This window comes from Ascaphus truei, chromosome 1 (assembly GCF_040206685.1).
Source record: "Ascaphus truei isolate aAscTru1 chromosome 1, aAscTru1.hap1, whole genome shotgun sequence".
NCBI classification, from domain to species: Eukaryota; Metazoa; Chordata; class Amphibia; order Anura; family Ascaphidae; genus Ascaphus; species Ascaphus truei.
The window spans coordinates 121,612,474-121,628,070 of NC_134483.1; the positions used below are offsets into that span (position 1 = coordinate 121,612,474).

The following is a 15,597-nucleotide window of genomic DNA, read 5'->3' on the forward strand; positions in this document are numbered from 1 at the left end:
AGTGTTTTATTTTTTTGGTGATGCAATGGTGATGTATTGAACGATAAAAATAAGGCACTTTTTTGCCGTTAATGCAGCATTTTTAGGGATACTACAGCTTGATGTATCCGATTCCGATGAAATTAGCATTCTTTGAAACTTATACTGTATCTGTTTGAATCAATGCATTGTCCACTCCACTGCACTACTAGCATTGAGTGACTGACTCAAAAGAATGAGTTCAGTAATTAAAAATTAAAAAAAAACCATCAGAGGCTGATGGTCAGAGATTAACTCAACTAAACGTAGCTAAACGTTACAGCTGCACAGTTTGTCAGTGTCTCAGAGTGACATTTTTTAAAATATGCCCAGATATAATAAAAAAAATTATTTGGACCATCAAGTGGGGGAGGGCCCCCAAAACAAAAGACAGCAGCACTCAAACTGCGGTGCAATGCAGGCAGTGTTGCACCCGTCCCTATCATCTCTGTCAGAATTGTCAAATTGGCACCTGGGAATGCAGGGCAGATAGTCACCAATTCTGTAACATCTACTTTAAGTGGGCATTAGCACAGTGCTTGGCTTGGCTTGTTGTGTACTGTATGTATGTCCTAAACAAGCTTTCTGTATCATCTCTCAATAACAAACAGGTGGGAGGGAGGGCCCCCAGGACAAAGGCTTTGTTTTTTTTAAACAGCAATAAACAGTTTATTTGATAACTGGATAGAATGTATGCACTCTTAAGACATTTGAAAGGCATCTTAATGTAGTTTCGGATGACGGGTTTACTTTGTATAAAGGTGTAGTGAATATTGCAAAATTATTAAGTATTTTGATAAATCTGGCACCTAAGAGGTTAATGTTGATTTGCAAATTGTCTTAAAATTCAATAATAATTTTTATAGTATTTCAAACTACTGCCTAGTTTTATGTTTTTTTATAGGACTGATGGTATCTGGGTCTGCAATTGGGGATCTTGCAATTCTTCCCTGACAGAGGGGAATAAACAAAAGTCTTTGAAATGTACCCTGAATTGCATTCTTGCAGGATTTGTGGAATATGTGGGGTGTGGCCAAGATGACCGCTCAGCTTTGGGTAAAGTTACTAAATATTAAATAATGGGTCTGACAGCAATTCACAAGAATGACAAATATATATGTGTAACCATAGTGATTACACAAATCAAATGATAGTGAAAAACAGGATTTTCCATCTATAATCTCTGATACCTGTTTTTCATGCAAAAGTAGAAGTTAGGCTGTCATATTTCATATTCAGGCTTGCGTAGCAAGATGGCGTTTTTCTAAGTATTATAAAAAAAAGTTATGATGTTTTATATATTGATCCAAAGTTTTTAAAACAAAGATTTTTTTTTCTTATTTTATAAAACTGTTGTGGAAGCCGATTGATGAAAAGGCATCGGTTGAGGACACACCCAGAAATTAGGTATATTTCAATGAACATGTTTTAGGATGTAGGCCCTGCCATTGAGTTATAAAATTAGGATTCAACACAGCTATGTTTTGGGATCAGACATGTAAATTATCATTTTTCATACTCTCTGGGAAGAACCTGCTTCATGTGGTAACATACAGGGAATTCTGTTTCAATTCTGTCTGGGCCGTGACATGGGAGAATTAAACATGCAGGAGATAGTGGCACCCCATACCGGGGTCTGTAATTTGGGAAGCAGGGAGTCCTTTGAGCTGAAATTAATGTGGTTCAGCTCCAAAGACCCAATGTTTCAGTAATATGTTTTTTGTTTTTTTTAAATGAAAGCCGCATGATCACCCATTAGAGGTGCGCAGAGAGAGAGTGACTAATTCTATTTCTTTCAGCCTGGTAGGATTCACAGAGCGGCAGTACAATTCAGAAGCAGGGAGCCCTGCTGTGTTAATTCTGATGGGCCATTAGTCTGGTCATGGTGATTTAATGAGCAGACCATTGTGAAGAAGTTGGCATCTACGGTTTCCTGGGCGACTATGTGACAAACCATCTAGTTGCATTTGCACTTCAGTGATGGGACTCCTTCAGCACCAAAGTCCCTATTTCTGTGTCCACTGAGCCCTAGAATTACCACAGTAATTATTAAACATATAGAAGGACTGTTATCCTTTCCTCTCTATACTGGTATAAAATAGGCCATTCCTATCATCCTGATCCATGATTCAATGGTCTCCACTTCCCAGTAATGTCATCCTGAGAAACAAATCTTGGTGCTTAAAAGTTAAAACTATTACTCATGGTCATCACCATGGTTAGGAACAGTGTCACAGGGACGTGCGAACCAAGGTCATCTATTGTTAAAGAATTCTATGTTACACTTCTCTGGGAAGCATGGAAGTTGGGACAGGACATACCCCACAAGCCTGGCATCACGAGGGTCCATCATTAGGGAAGTACTGCAGTGATGGGACTCCATCTGCACCAAATTTCCTAGCTCTGTATCCACTGAGCCCTAACATTAGCACAGTTCAGAAAGGGTTATTGTTACTCTAGACAGGGATCAGACTCATCTTGCATTTTGGGTGAAACAGATGAAATTCCTGCTGCGAAGCTCCATTCTGCAGCACCCACATATGCATATTGCATTTCGCAGTCGGGAGTGGGTAAGTTGAATAATCGTTTATGCTCATATCTCTGATTCAGATTTAAGCCCAAATCTCCTATTTTAAGGCAAATATAGTTTCTGCTCTGATGACCTAGCACACATAAAAGTCAGCATTGTCTGATTCACATCTTTGAAAGACAGTTAATAGCTCACAGACAGTGATGTTGCAAAGCTCCTCAATGTGAAGGATCTTCCTGGAGACCACACCCCCTTCTTTATTTCAAGCTGTGCTGGATTAGATCAGAGAACAATGTATCTTCGTTAATGGTGATATCACTCAGGACTTACTTTTGTAGGACTTCAAGCTGCTGTAGCATAGTTCAGAAGGGGTACAGTTACTCCAGGCAGGGATTGTACTCCTGTTGAGTTTGGGATGTAACCCCTGAAATTGCTGCTGGGTAGCTCTTTTGTGCCTCACCCACCGATGCATACTGTACCTCCTCGTGTCAGGAATAGGCCATTTGATAGCCTGCGTCCTTCTTTGGATGTATTAGCCATTTATAATGCGTCCTCTCTGTAATGGAAAAACCTGATTCCCAACTACCTGTGGTCAACTCATCACCATGGATGCCCATTATACTTTAAATAAAACTGGTACTTTTTAGCAACTGTTTATTCCCAAAAATATATGAACCATGTGCACTATCATTTGTATCTAGCGTGGATGTGATTTGTAAGATAAACTAAGACAAGTGATTTGCTCAGTCATTCTGCAAGTGTGCAAAAGGACACTATTACATTGGTAATGTAGGTCTTTCTGATAGGGTGTTCTTGACGTGATTGTAGAATTGATGTTTTGGCCAAAAGATTGAACTACTGTAAATGATTCATACTTATGAGAAGAAAAAAACATATAATATTAACTAAATAATTTGTTATTTTGGATGTGCATTGGGTCTTCTTTGTTTACCATAGTGTACAAAACAAAACACATTTTCCAAATCCTCATGTTCATGTCCTGAACAATTGCTGTTTCATATTTTAGAATAATACAAAAATATATTGGAATCAATAAACAATATGTAAACACTACACATTTAATAATTGTGTAAATATCGATGACAGGAGTGACGTATATACCACTACAAATGATGAAATTCTACTCAAGTTTCCTTTTCAAAAAGGCATCCATGGTGGAAAGGGTGGTGGATTCTATGCCCTGACAAGTATATTGTTATCAGCGTGGGGCCTTTCACAGTGCCTGCGCAGGATGCCTACACATCCCAGAGTTACAGTAAATGCCATTAATATCTTGACAACTTGCAACAATAAAGTTGCAAGTATTATCGTGACAGGGCCTTTCCCTGGTTTAAAAAGGAAGCACACCTTGCAGCAAATGAGTTCAACAGGGAGCTGGTTAATTGCAACTAGAGTCAATTAGCCAGTCTCCACCTGGCTCATCAAGCAGGTTTAAAGGTGTGCTGCACAAACTGCATGGGGTTCTCTAGAACTGAGGGACTGTGCTACCAGAGAGATCTCCAAGAAACAGATCTCTCTAGCACTGAAGACATGGGTGCTGCCAGAGAGATCTCAGGGAATTAGACTCTCTATTCCAGGACGCAGCAGACCCTACAAGAGCCCCCATCCCCTCCACGGACACCAACCCAGACTGACAGAAAGAGACACTGCTTAGATGTACCTCTTTGGACTTTGGGGTCAGAGATTGGAAAGAGGCCTAGCCTCCTAGCCCTGCAGATAGGGACTGGAAGTGTGAGTTGACCCTTATAAAAGGATAGGCCTATTTTTGTTTTGCATGTTGATATGAAGCTGTACTGTTTGAGGCTGCGACCATGCTGCTGCTAAGTGTGCTTGGCACAATCACTTCAGTGATTCTCAATAAGTACAGCGAAGCTCAGACAGCGCGCACGCTCGTGCACGTATGCTTTGCAAAGCTAGGCTCTTGGGGAGACAGGGAAAATTGATTTTCAAGCGCGCTGAAGGGTCACACGACCCTTCTTCAGCCAATGAGCACCAGTCAATGCACACAGCACACACACAGATAGAGCCCTAATCCAGCCAAAGGCACGTCCCGGCCACGCCCTCCACTTGCACTTCAAAAATTCAGCAGGACAGCCGAGTGCTCATGCTTGGACAGTTGGTCACATCACCGGTCTCAAGCATGAGCGTGCTCACCGGCAGCATGGCCACAGCCTAAAGCTGTGGTTAAATAAAAGCCAATGTTTATTTTCCTTTTAACTATGTGTTGCACTGTTTCCCTCTAAACACAGAAGCTACTATTGCTGTATGTACTTGTATGGCTCACAGGAGCCTAAGCCTCTGCTCTGGGAGCCTGGGGTATATATATTCGCAATACTCATGGTGCAACGCCTTCACCTGGGAAGGATCTTGACCTTGCGGGAGGAGCCCCTCACAGGACACAACCAAATAACACACACTTTGTATAATAGAACAAGAACAGACTTTACTGAACATTTATATACTTATCACTATAAGGTGTATGAAGATGCATCCGACCAGTTCCCACTAATAGCACAACTAGCCAACGCACCTCGCAGGGTGCAACCCTTTACCGTGTCCCCACACCGTGTTCTTAATACCTGTGAGTCCCCTTAGTCACTCCACCCACCGAGTGTCCCCAAGTGTGACTCTTCCACCCTGGCGTGGTCAATGCCTGATGTACCGGTATGTTGGTGCACGTAAGATACGATACCTGCCCAGTGCGACGGCACCTGGGCCCTTAAATATCTTCAAAAAGAATCCGCCGACCTCCTGCGCGATGTCCTGGCTTCACCAGCGCGATGATCCATCAGGGTGATCCCACCCTGAAGATAGTCTCTCTCTGGGAGTGCAGCATCCGCTGTGTCCCTAACTATCACTGTATAACACTAAGGGGCAGGGTCCCTAACCTAGGGCCTGTCCCTGAAGCACAACAACCTATATATGGCTCAGGGCCTAATTGGGGCCTAGGGGGCTGCTGGCCTAATGCAGTGGGTCACAGACCCTTGCAATCACCTCCTACCCCTAGCTCTTCTTGGTCCCGACTGAGCAAACGTGCTCCCCTGCAGCCTTCTCCTTCCCCTTCCTTAGGAATCCAAACACCCTATTGGTTCCCTGGCGTCCTAAGGCTCATGGGACTTGTATTCCCTGCCAAGAGCCTTCTCCTGATTTACTGGGGTTTCGCGTGCTCATCAGTGCGCATGCGCGACCTGCCTCAGTGCCTCCCATTGCGCAATTACACTGCGCATGCGCGCGCACAATCTAGGATGGCGGCGCCCTACTGATGGAGCCGCCGGTGCCCCTGGCGACATGCTAGCCTCTCCGCTACCACCCGGCATTAGAGAAGACACGTGCATGGCGCGCACATGCACCCGCACCTCGCCCGCGACCGGTTGCCCTATCCTGACCGCCGCGGTCAGTACAGGGACGGGGTATGTCACCACTCAGAGGGGGACCTGGCTACATATGTCTCCCTGGTTATACCTCTGCATTTGCCTCCTACAATTATCCAAACAACTTTAATTTTCTCCTAGTTCTGTTAGTGACATTACATCCATAAAAGCTGACATCTTTAAGTTTTGTAAATCTCCAACGTAAACATTTATTTTATAATTTGGATATTGTAATGTATATTGCATTCTGATTTTGATTTTGACACTGCACACACTCACAGCATACTGCACACACTCACAGCACACTGCACACACTCACAGCACACTGCACACACTCACAGCACACTCTCACTGCACACTCACAGAACACTCACAGCACGCACACAGCCCCCCCTTAATCCCCCTACCTCCGTGTCAGCTGCTGGGGCATCGTGGGGCTGCCTGTGGGGATCGGGGCTGGGGGGGGTGATTTGTGCGTGGCTGGGGGGATCGGTGCCGGGCTGGGGTACGAGGCTGCTGGTGGAGGGGATCAGTGCCGGGCTGGGGTGCAGGGCTGCTGGCAGGGGGGATTGGTGCGGGGCTGGGGGGGGCAGGGGATCATGGCGGGGGATCGTAAATTAGCGTGACCCCGGTTATAGCGCAGTCGGATCGGGTGGCCCCTGAGGACCGCGCTATAACGTGGCTGAGCTGTACATTATACCTACTGTATGATATGTGACATTGCACATGTTTCTGTGTATAGTTCATGTAATTTTTTTCAACTCTGTAAATATTTCTTCCGACTCCAATCTCTGTGACTTGTTTTGCCTATTTAGCCTATTTTAGTTCTGGGAACCTCTTTCTCTTTTGGATTACATTAGAGGGAATTCGGGTCTCTCTATTATTCTCTTGTATACCTTTTCTACAATTGTTTATAAGATTTCATTACGCTAGTGTTCTGTCTGAACCATACTGTATACTTTCCTGTTTATTCTTGTTTCCCAAATGCATAACCTTACATTTATCTGTATTAACCCTCATCTGCTATTTACCTGCACAAGTTTCAAGTCTATCCAAGTCCTTCTGGAGATTTTACTACAGTAGATTTAGTCTCATCTAGTCTCATCAATTTAGTCTCATCAGCAAAGATAGAGATTTTTCTCTCTACACATATGTCAACCTCAAGGAACTGAACCTTGAAGGAGAAGGAGTGGGTAAGTGAGTTACGACACTGACTGGCACTGAGTTTGAAGCAAGGGAACCTGGTTCAATTCAGCTCCTTGTGACCTTGGGCAAGTCACTTTATCTCCCTGTGCCTCATGCGCTAAAAACATAGATTGTAAGCTCCACAGGGCAGGGACCTGTGCCTGCAAAATGTCTCTGTAAAGCGCTACGTAAAACTAGCAGCGTTATACAAGAACATGATATTATTATTACTCCACTTACAGCTTTTGCCCAACCTGAAAAGGTTCCATTTATGACAACTCTCTGTTTGACAGAACACACAACCCCAGCAAGCTCTTTTTGGGAACCCCTGAGCCCCCACAAAATATATGTATGTATTTAAGTGTCAAAATGGAGTGCTATTGAGCGTGGCATATGTATACAACAGACGACAGAGAAGCCCAATGCTACATCCAACATGACAGAAATACACAGTAAAATACTTATATATTCTCTTGAAAAAGGGTAATTTAGTTTAACCCTTTGGCCAAAGCGTTGTAAGCTTGCGAGCCACGACAAGGCAGACAACTGTTCGCAAGTCCTAACACTACCAGATAAAATACTAATATACCTCTATTAGGATTAAAATTCTCATTTACCTCTATTTGGAGGGAGAAAGACCACATTGGATCTATATCCAGCAGAATGAAAGGACCTACCAACTTGGGGAGGGGCGGGCTTAAAACCTGGGAAGGAGGAGCCACCAACCCCCAACAGCTGAAACAGCTGAGAATAGGTTAACAGAACACAAAACCCCAGCAAGCTCTTTTTGGGAACCCCTGAGCCCCCACAAAATATATGTATGTATTTAAGTGTCAAAATGGAGTGCTAACCTATTCTCAGCTGAGGAATACACCTATAGGAAATTACAGATATGGAAATTGTGCACAGTGTAAATTTACTACTGATATGAAATAGTTGCATAATTCTTACACAGGAAAATCAATTGCTATCACAGTTTAACTTCAAGAGTTATTTTGTAGTTTCTATTTTGATGTAGTTATGTTAGTTGAACATCTAGGGAGTTATGTGGTTTAGTCAACTTTGATCATGTATTACAAATCAACGAATAGAAAAGGCTATGGTTGTGTATTTTGTGGAAGAAGTCAACACTTCAGTCAATGGGAATTTGAGGGTATTGAAAGGTTTACGAAAACTGGAGGTTGTAATCAAATAGCACTCATATTAATAAGAGACATTTATTGGATATAGACCCTGAGAGCTGTGGGCCCTCATCATTTGAATAAGAATTTGTAATTATAGCATACTTTTTATAATTTTAAGTTTGTCTTATGTCATTTTTAATATATTGATTGATTGTCAGTTACCTGGTTGTTGTATACATACAGGTTTTATTTCCTTCTGGATAAAAAGAAAAATAAGGGAGCACAGAATCAATATACACCGATACAAATAACTCTCAATGTTTGTATAGAAATCGGTAGCCAATGGCGACTTGGCTAGTAAAATAACCAAACCACCAAGTCATGCACAAGGGTTAAATATCACAGTAAATGCACTTACTGTACTTGGTGATGCAGTTTCAGAATGGGGACGGTGATAATATACAATAATAAAAAATCACTAATTACACGGCCATTTGTAAGCAATAGGATCCTCAAAGGTTTCTTTGCTTTGTCCCTCTGTCTGATAGGAGCCTCTTGGAAGTCTTCAACTGGATGCTCAAACAGATGTAGGTTGTGGAATCCTCCCTCCCCCCCATCACAGGAAACTCTCCCGCGATCAAGTAGAATGCATGGAGCGTGTGTTAGGTTGAAACATAGGATATTTATTAACAACAAATAAGTACACACACATGTAAAAAAGCCTTGGCGGTGACTGCAGAGTCTGTACTCGCTACGGCATCAGAGGGTCCCCACTTCCGCTTAAGGTATGCAGCTGGAATGCAGACGGGACGGACAACTACGGTGGCCTCCTTGGGCCAAGAATAGAGCAACGCATTTTGCTGGCAATTCAGCTTCATCAGACTGAGAAGTTCTCTTTGTTTATTCCTTCCAGGGTTTAAATAGACCCAAGCTGATTGGTAATAATGTCCATAAGGTTCCACACCATCCATTTCATTGTCTATGTGGTTGCATCATGAATTGTCATATGTTCATGCTGGCTGTCTCTTTGAAGGATTGTGCAGAGTGGGTGGCAAGGAAATTATTCTAAATTCATTTAATTATTGCATTGAGGGAATCGATGTAATTTTAAGATATATAATTACTAATTAAGTCCGGTGCATTTCAATATGGATTAAGAGTATTTATATGTTTTGATTTTTTGATCAATTACATCAGTTATTGAATTACTTCACAGATTTATATGAGTAAAATTCTGGGTCTGGCTATGATAATCCATGAAAACTAATTTCTAGTCTGTATAGTTTGTCAGAAATGTTTTTAAATATACTTGAATGATAATACCGGATTTCAAGAGGTTAGTACAAGTGGACTCATTGGCACATCCATTAATGAAGTATTTTTTTATGTATTTATGGAGAATACTTGGTTCAACTTTATAATTTGTTTATGTGATTATTATTGCGCGAAACAGTATGGTGATGTGCCATTAACAACTTAGAGCAGAGATAAACAAATACTTTGCATGGACACTGTCTTCGTTAACATGGAGGCAAATACCAATTTGCGTGAAGGCTATTTGGCTATCATCACGTAGGACTATTCCTGTTGCAATCACATAGACAATGAGATGGATGGTATGGAACCTTATGGACATGATTACCAATCAGCGAGGGTCTATTTAAACCTTGGGAGGAACAAACAAAGAGAACTTCTGAGCCTGCCGAAGCTGAATTGACAGCAAAACACATTTCTCTATTCTTGACCCAGTGAGGTCACCGTAGTTGTCCATCCCATCTGCGTTCCAGCGCTGTATACCGGATGCGGGAGTGGGGACCCTCTGGTGCCGTAGCGAGTACGGACTCTGCAGTTGCTACCAAGGCCTTTTTACGTGTGTGTACTTATGTGTTTACTTATGTGTTGTTCATAAATATTCTATGTTTTAACCGAACACACTCTCCATGCTTTCTACTTGATCGCGGGAGAGTTTCCCGTGACAGGGGGGAAACCACAACCTACATCTGTTTGAGCATCCAGTTGAAGACTTCCAAGAGGCTTCGATCAGACAGAGGGACAACGCAAAGAAACCTTTGAGGATCCTATTGCTTACACATGGCCGTGAATGTAGCAATTTTTTATTATTGTATATTATTACCATCCCCATTCTGACACTGCATCACCAAGTAAGTGCATTTACTGTGGTATTTAACCCTTGTCTTCTGTGTGAGGTGGAGCGCTGGTGAAATCCAGTGGTATATGAAATATAAAATAACAATGATAGTGTAGATAGTAATCACTAGTGATACATCAGTCTGTAAGCTCTGATAAAATTGCACTCACAAGGATCCTATTATATGAGACTTGTATCCTACAAGGATACAATCCTTAACCCTTGTGCATGACTCTGAGTGTGTGGTGGTTTGGTTATTTTGCTAGCCAAGCCACCATTGGCTACCGATTTCTATACATACATTGAACCTTATTTGTGTCATGTATATTGATTCTGTGCTGCCTTATTTTTCTTTTTATCCACATATTTCTAAGGATTCAGGATAGATCCTATTGGGGTTGAGCCGCAGGAGCCCATTACCCCATAGGTGTCTCCGTTTTCGGGGTTCACTTAGGGGAATTCTATAAGGTAATATCTGTGATATTTAACTCCTATAACCCTTTTCTGAGTTAGCGCCAGAGTTCTTCTTACCTAATTATTTCCTTCTGGCATCATAAAACCTGATCAAGGTGGCTGGGTCTACTAAAACCGGTTAGTTAAGAATTACCGCCATCTAGGAATTTCATGGGTCTGCATGAATTGCACCATACAAATTATATACCTTTTTGCTTGTTTTACTTTTGATGACAAAAAAAATAATTTGATATATTTTCAACTGTAGTGTATTCAATGAATATTCTTCCAAATTAGTGCCTGCTTGGATTTCATCATACATTACATGGCTTTTATATTAGAAGTGTGGTGTGTGAGTACCAGTGTTTCCCAAGAATATAAAATGTGATTATGATAGATTATGCATTTGCCGAAGCACGGATGCCCCACTGAATACCTGTAAACAGTAATGGTTTACCTGGTATATCATATTTATTATAATTATACAAATATATTGAAAACAAGTTAAAAGAAAAAATATGAAATCACTTTATTTTTTATTGGCTGTGATTCCATTTTAAAAGAACAGTTGGATTATTAACCGATATCATGCAATGGAGGGAAGCAGGCAAATTACAAATGAGGTTTACATTTACAGTCTCTACGCCTTCCTGTTGTTGGTTGGAAGATCGGAGCATGCATCTGGTGAGAGTATATGATCAATTAAATTACAAAATGATTTAGCTAATCACAAAATTATGACTGAGCAGGTTCAGACTGTTACCAAAACATTTTTCTAACTCTGTGCACAAATAACAGAGAGGAAACACGTACAAACATAGCATACACATAAGACATTACATTTAGTTCACAATAGCAAATCTGTAACATTACACAACGACATTATATCAGTAAGCTTGTCAAAGGAGACATGTAGAGCAGCATTAATATGTTTTACTCTGACACAGAAGGGAAAAACACTAAACTAACATACAGTAAACGTAGACTGAGACACTCCAGTGCAAATTAATACATGATCTTGTCTCTTTTACATTTAGTAGCATTAAAAATTAATATTGCAGTCTGATTTTATATGGCTTTCTCTAAAGGTAGATGTAAGTTTATGAAAATCAATGCCACATTTAATCTATTAAATCTTTACCCTCCAAAAACCAGAGGAATGTGATTTCCTTTTCTTTGTGAAACTTAAGCACTCTATTGGTAGAACTTTATGTCTTGTTTAATATAATGCATCTCTTTTCTAATAAAAAAAAATACAAAAGACTACCTCAATTACCTGAGATTAAACACATTTTATGGACAGAAAACTATGAAACATGACAGAGATATTCAGAATAAAACAAAAATGAACCAGGCTTCTCTTTGGTCTTGTTTGTAAGCTTCCTGTTACATTTGTAAACATCTGTCTAGTGGTTCTGAAACACAACAGGAATAAGAAATGCCTGCAGTTATACTATTATATAAGTAATAGTTACTTTATGGTTTGTTTTCTACTTTACTTTCCGTGTGTATTAAACATGTTATTAACAGGCATTTAAGAGGCAAACATTGCAATGTGTGATATAATCATTAAGTGTTATTCACTTAAAGTACATGTACAGTATATTACAGTTTTATACATGTACAGTGGCATGGAGAAGCACCTTATTTTTCATAGTGAATGTTGGTTGTGTAACTGAAATGTTGGAGTCATTATTTGTCTTGTTTTGGGTTTGTTCTACAGGCATATTTTACTACTACAATACTGAATAAATAGGTTAACTAGCCTTTTTGGAGAATTATCAAACCAATAAATATTAGTTTTCACTTCAATGCTTGATGCTAAAACTTACTGTTCAAGCATCAAGCATACTACTCTATTGCATCTCAGTTTCTAAATTTGTAATCTAAACGTTCCTTGAACTGTGAAAAATGTCAGCAGTATATCTGTATAAGAGTTCTTGGTTATTGATTACACTGTTTCAGACTGTTTACTTGTAAAGTAGAACTAATATTCAGTTATATGTGCTTTTTGTTAAAGTTGTTTTGATTATATTACTTTAAATACTTTTTTTCAGATTCAACTTAATAAATACAATATATGGTGCATAATAAATAAATATAAAAAATTTTTTTTAGCTAGTGATACAATATGCATTTTATATATCTGTACACAGTGATTTTTATGTTGACCAGAATTTAGCATTAGCTTGTATTCAGAGGTTAGAACACATAAAAAATTGTATTTTATGTGTGAAGATAAAATGCAGTACTTAGACGAGTATTAAAGTACAGTACATGACTATTGAAATAAAAATTATGGTATAATTTATTCAGTGTTTAACAGAATTTTGATTTGCTCTAAAAAAAGAGATCACATGCATTGCTTGTATAATATATTTTGCCAAATAAAAATAATTTTGAACTGATTTTTTCCAAATAAAAGTAATGTAATTTACAGTTTATTGTATCATTTTTAGCTTAAATTAACTTGTTATGGTTATCAAAATACAAAAGTCATATTTCTCAGTCCGTTGAATGATTGTTGTATTAAATAGCCAAAAAGACAGAGGCTAGTCTACAGTTTACTATTCCTGGAGAAAGGAGTTCCACATGGTTCATTTTCTGAATGTTCTCTTATTTATGAGGGTCATGTAATCACAAATATATGCCAATTTACATTTTAATGAGAAGACACTTTTATGGTAATTTATTTGCCATGATAATGTGGCAAATAATGTTGCCATTCATTTCCAAAATAAACACAAATGATACAACAAATTAAAAGTAAAAAATTCACTGCCACTGAATAACACTACATTAACATCAGTGGAAACAAATATGAGTTGATTTTCTTCTCTGTTTATCTGTGTATACAATTGCCAGATTTAACACACATAGTACTATGGCTTATAATAACGTTGCGTAGACTGCAGCTCAACCTTGACATCCATTTAGAGGTGTCTACTGTATGTGACTATGTACAAAATGAAAGGAAAAAATAAAGTGGAAGGGACTATAGTGAGCAAAGGTAAAGAGACGGGAGGGAAGGTAGCATGTGGCAATACAGAAATTCCCCATTATATAATGGGAAATCCATTGCTTTTCTGTTAATGGTTAAAACAGTCTGACAGTCTACTGTGATTTATTTCTTGAACATATCTTGAAGAGGACCCGGTAGATATTTAATAACTGTGTCTAGAATACTTTCTTCTTCTTCTTCATCTTCATCCCCGCAGCCAGCAGGTATTGCCTTCTTTGGGCGTGTCAAACTCCCTTCAGCTGTAGCTTCCATTGCAGCTTGTGCCTCTGCTTCTTTTTCTTCTTTCTTCTTTATGCCATACTGTTAAAAAAACAACACATAATGTCAGACTATCAGTATTTTATTGTGCAAATATTTATATATATTTATATATATATATTTATTTTCAATTTTTTTTTTTGCCGTCTTGAAGAAACAAACCTGCTATGAAAAAAAAAACAACCTTTATTTCAATTTTTAAACATAGGGACACTGAAATAAATATAATATTAAAAACACCTGCTACAGGATAAGTCTGAAATTTGACCCCTTCTATCAATATATACATCTTTAGATATGTTAACCCTTGTACATGAACTGAACAAATCTGTATGAGTGAATTCCAGTTGTAATAAAATCTAAGTGATACGATTTATCAAAGATCCTAAGAAATGTGTAGTGTTTAAAAAGACACACTTCGAGTAACCTGAAATTGCAACAAACCTAAAACAAATTATGTGAATTTATAACAGTGGGTGTGCCATTAGTTTATGATAATATTGAATATCGTATACACACTTAGTGGATATTAGTGCAAATAGATTCCCTGTGTATTCAAAAGCCATGGAGTAATACCTCAATACTATTTACATTTCAATACTAGAATATTCATGTACAACCTAATCTATTATACAGGTAGTCCTCGTTATCCAATGTTTCACTTTACAACGAATGGCATATCCAACGCTTTACAAAGCAACCCTAAGGGCCATTTTTTTACTGCCTGAATGCGTTATCCAACGCTCACCGCTACTGATTAACATGGGACTCATTTTCCAACAGTTTCACTATCCAACACTACTTCCAGAACGGAATTCATGGATAACCAAGGACTGCCTGTAGTTCCTAATCCATAAGTTTTGGTGTGTAAAACAAAAGCAACCTATGAAGCATGTAGACGCTAGCAGCTATGAGACTAGATGTGGGGTTGCACTATTTTCTTGATACACTTCAGATAAACAATGCGATAAGGCTTCATGCTACCATTTTCATGACAATATTTGTATTATCTGCCTTGCTTCTTCAAAATGTAGGTACAGACGAGACAACGATTATTCTAAAGCTTGCCTTAAACTAGCCCGGTTACATGCTGGGTACATGCTGGGTGTAACCTGGCTAGTTTAAGGTATTTCTGCATTGACTAATGACCCATCGGATTAATACAGCAGGGGTCCCTGGTAGTCCAATTCGTTTGAATGGGACTGCCAGGGACCCCTACTGTTAATCTGATGGGCCATTAGTCAATGCAGAAATGCCTTAAACTTGCCTTAAACTAGACCCAGCATGTATCTGGGTCTTTTTGGCGATTGCCACTGGTTTGTGTTAGAATAACCGTCGGCATTACAGTATAGTAGTTGAAGCACAGATGCACCAATATGTAACAATTCAAAACACTTTATTTCATTAAAAATATAACTGTTTATTATTAAATGTATCTTTATATATCTTGGAATCACAGTCATCAA

The 15,597-nt window shown here is 39.3% G+C and overlaps 1 protein-coding gene across 1 annotated transcript in view; it reads right to left on the reverse strand.

Moving 5' to 3' along the window:
* Window positions 1-11,355: 11,355 nt before the first annotated feature.
* Window positions 11,356-15,597, reverse strand: part of CPLX1 (complexin 1) — a 344,241-nt gene continuing 339,999 nt past the window's right edge. Inside the window, exon 4 of the mRNA XM_075594327.1 lies at window positions 11,356-14,173. Within this exon, the coding sequence (XP_075450442.1) occupies window positions 13,976-14,173 (198 nt within the window). The 3' untranslated portion in view covers window positions 11,356-13,975. The remainder of the gene's footprint in view (window positions 14,174-15,597) is intronic.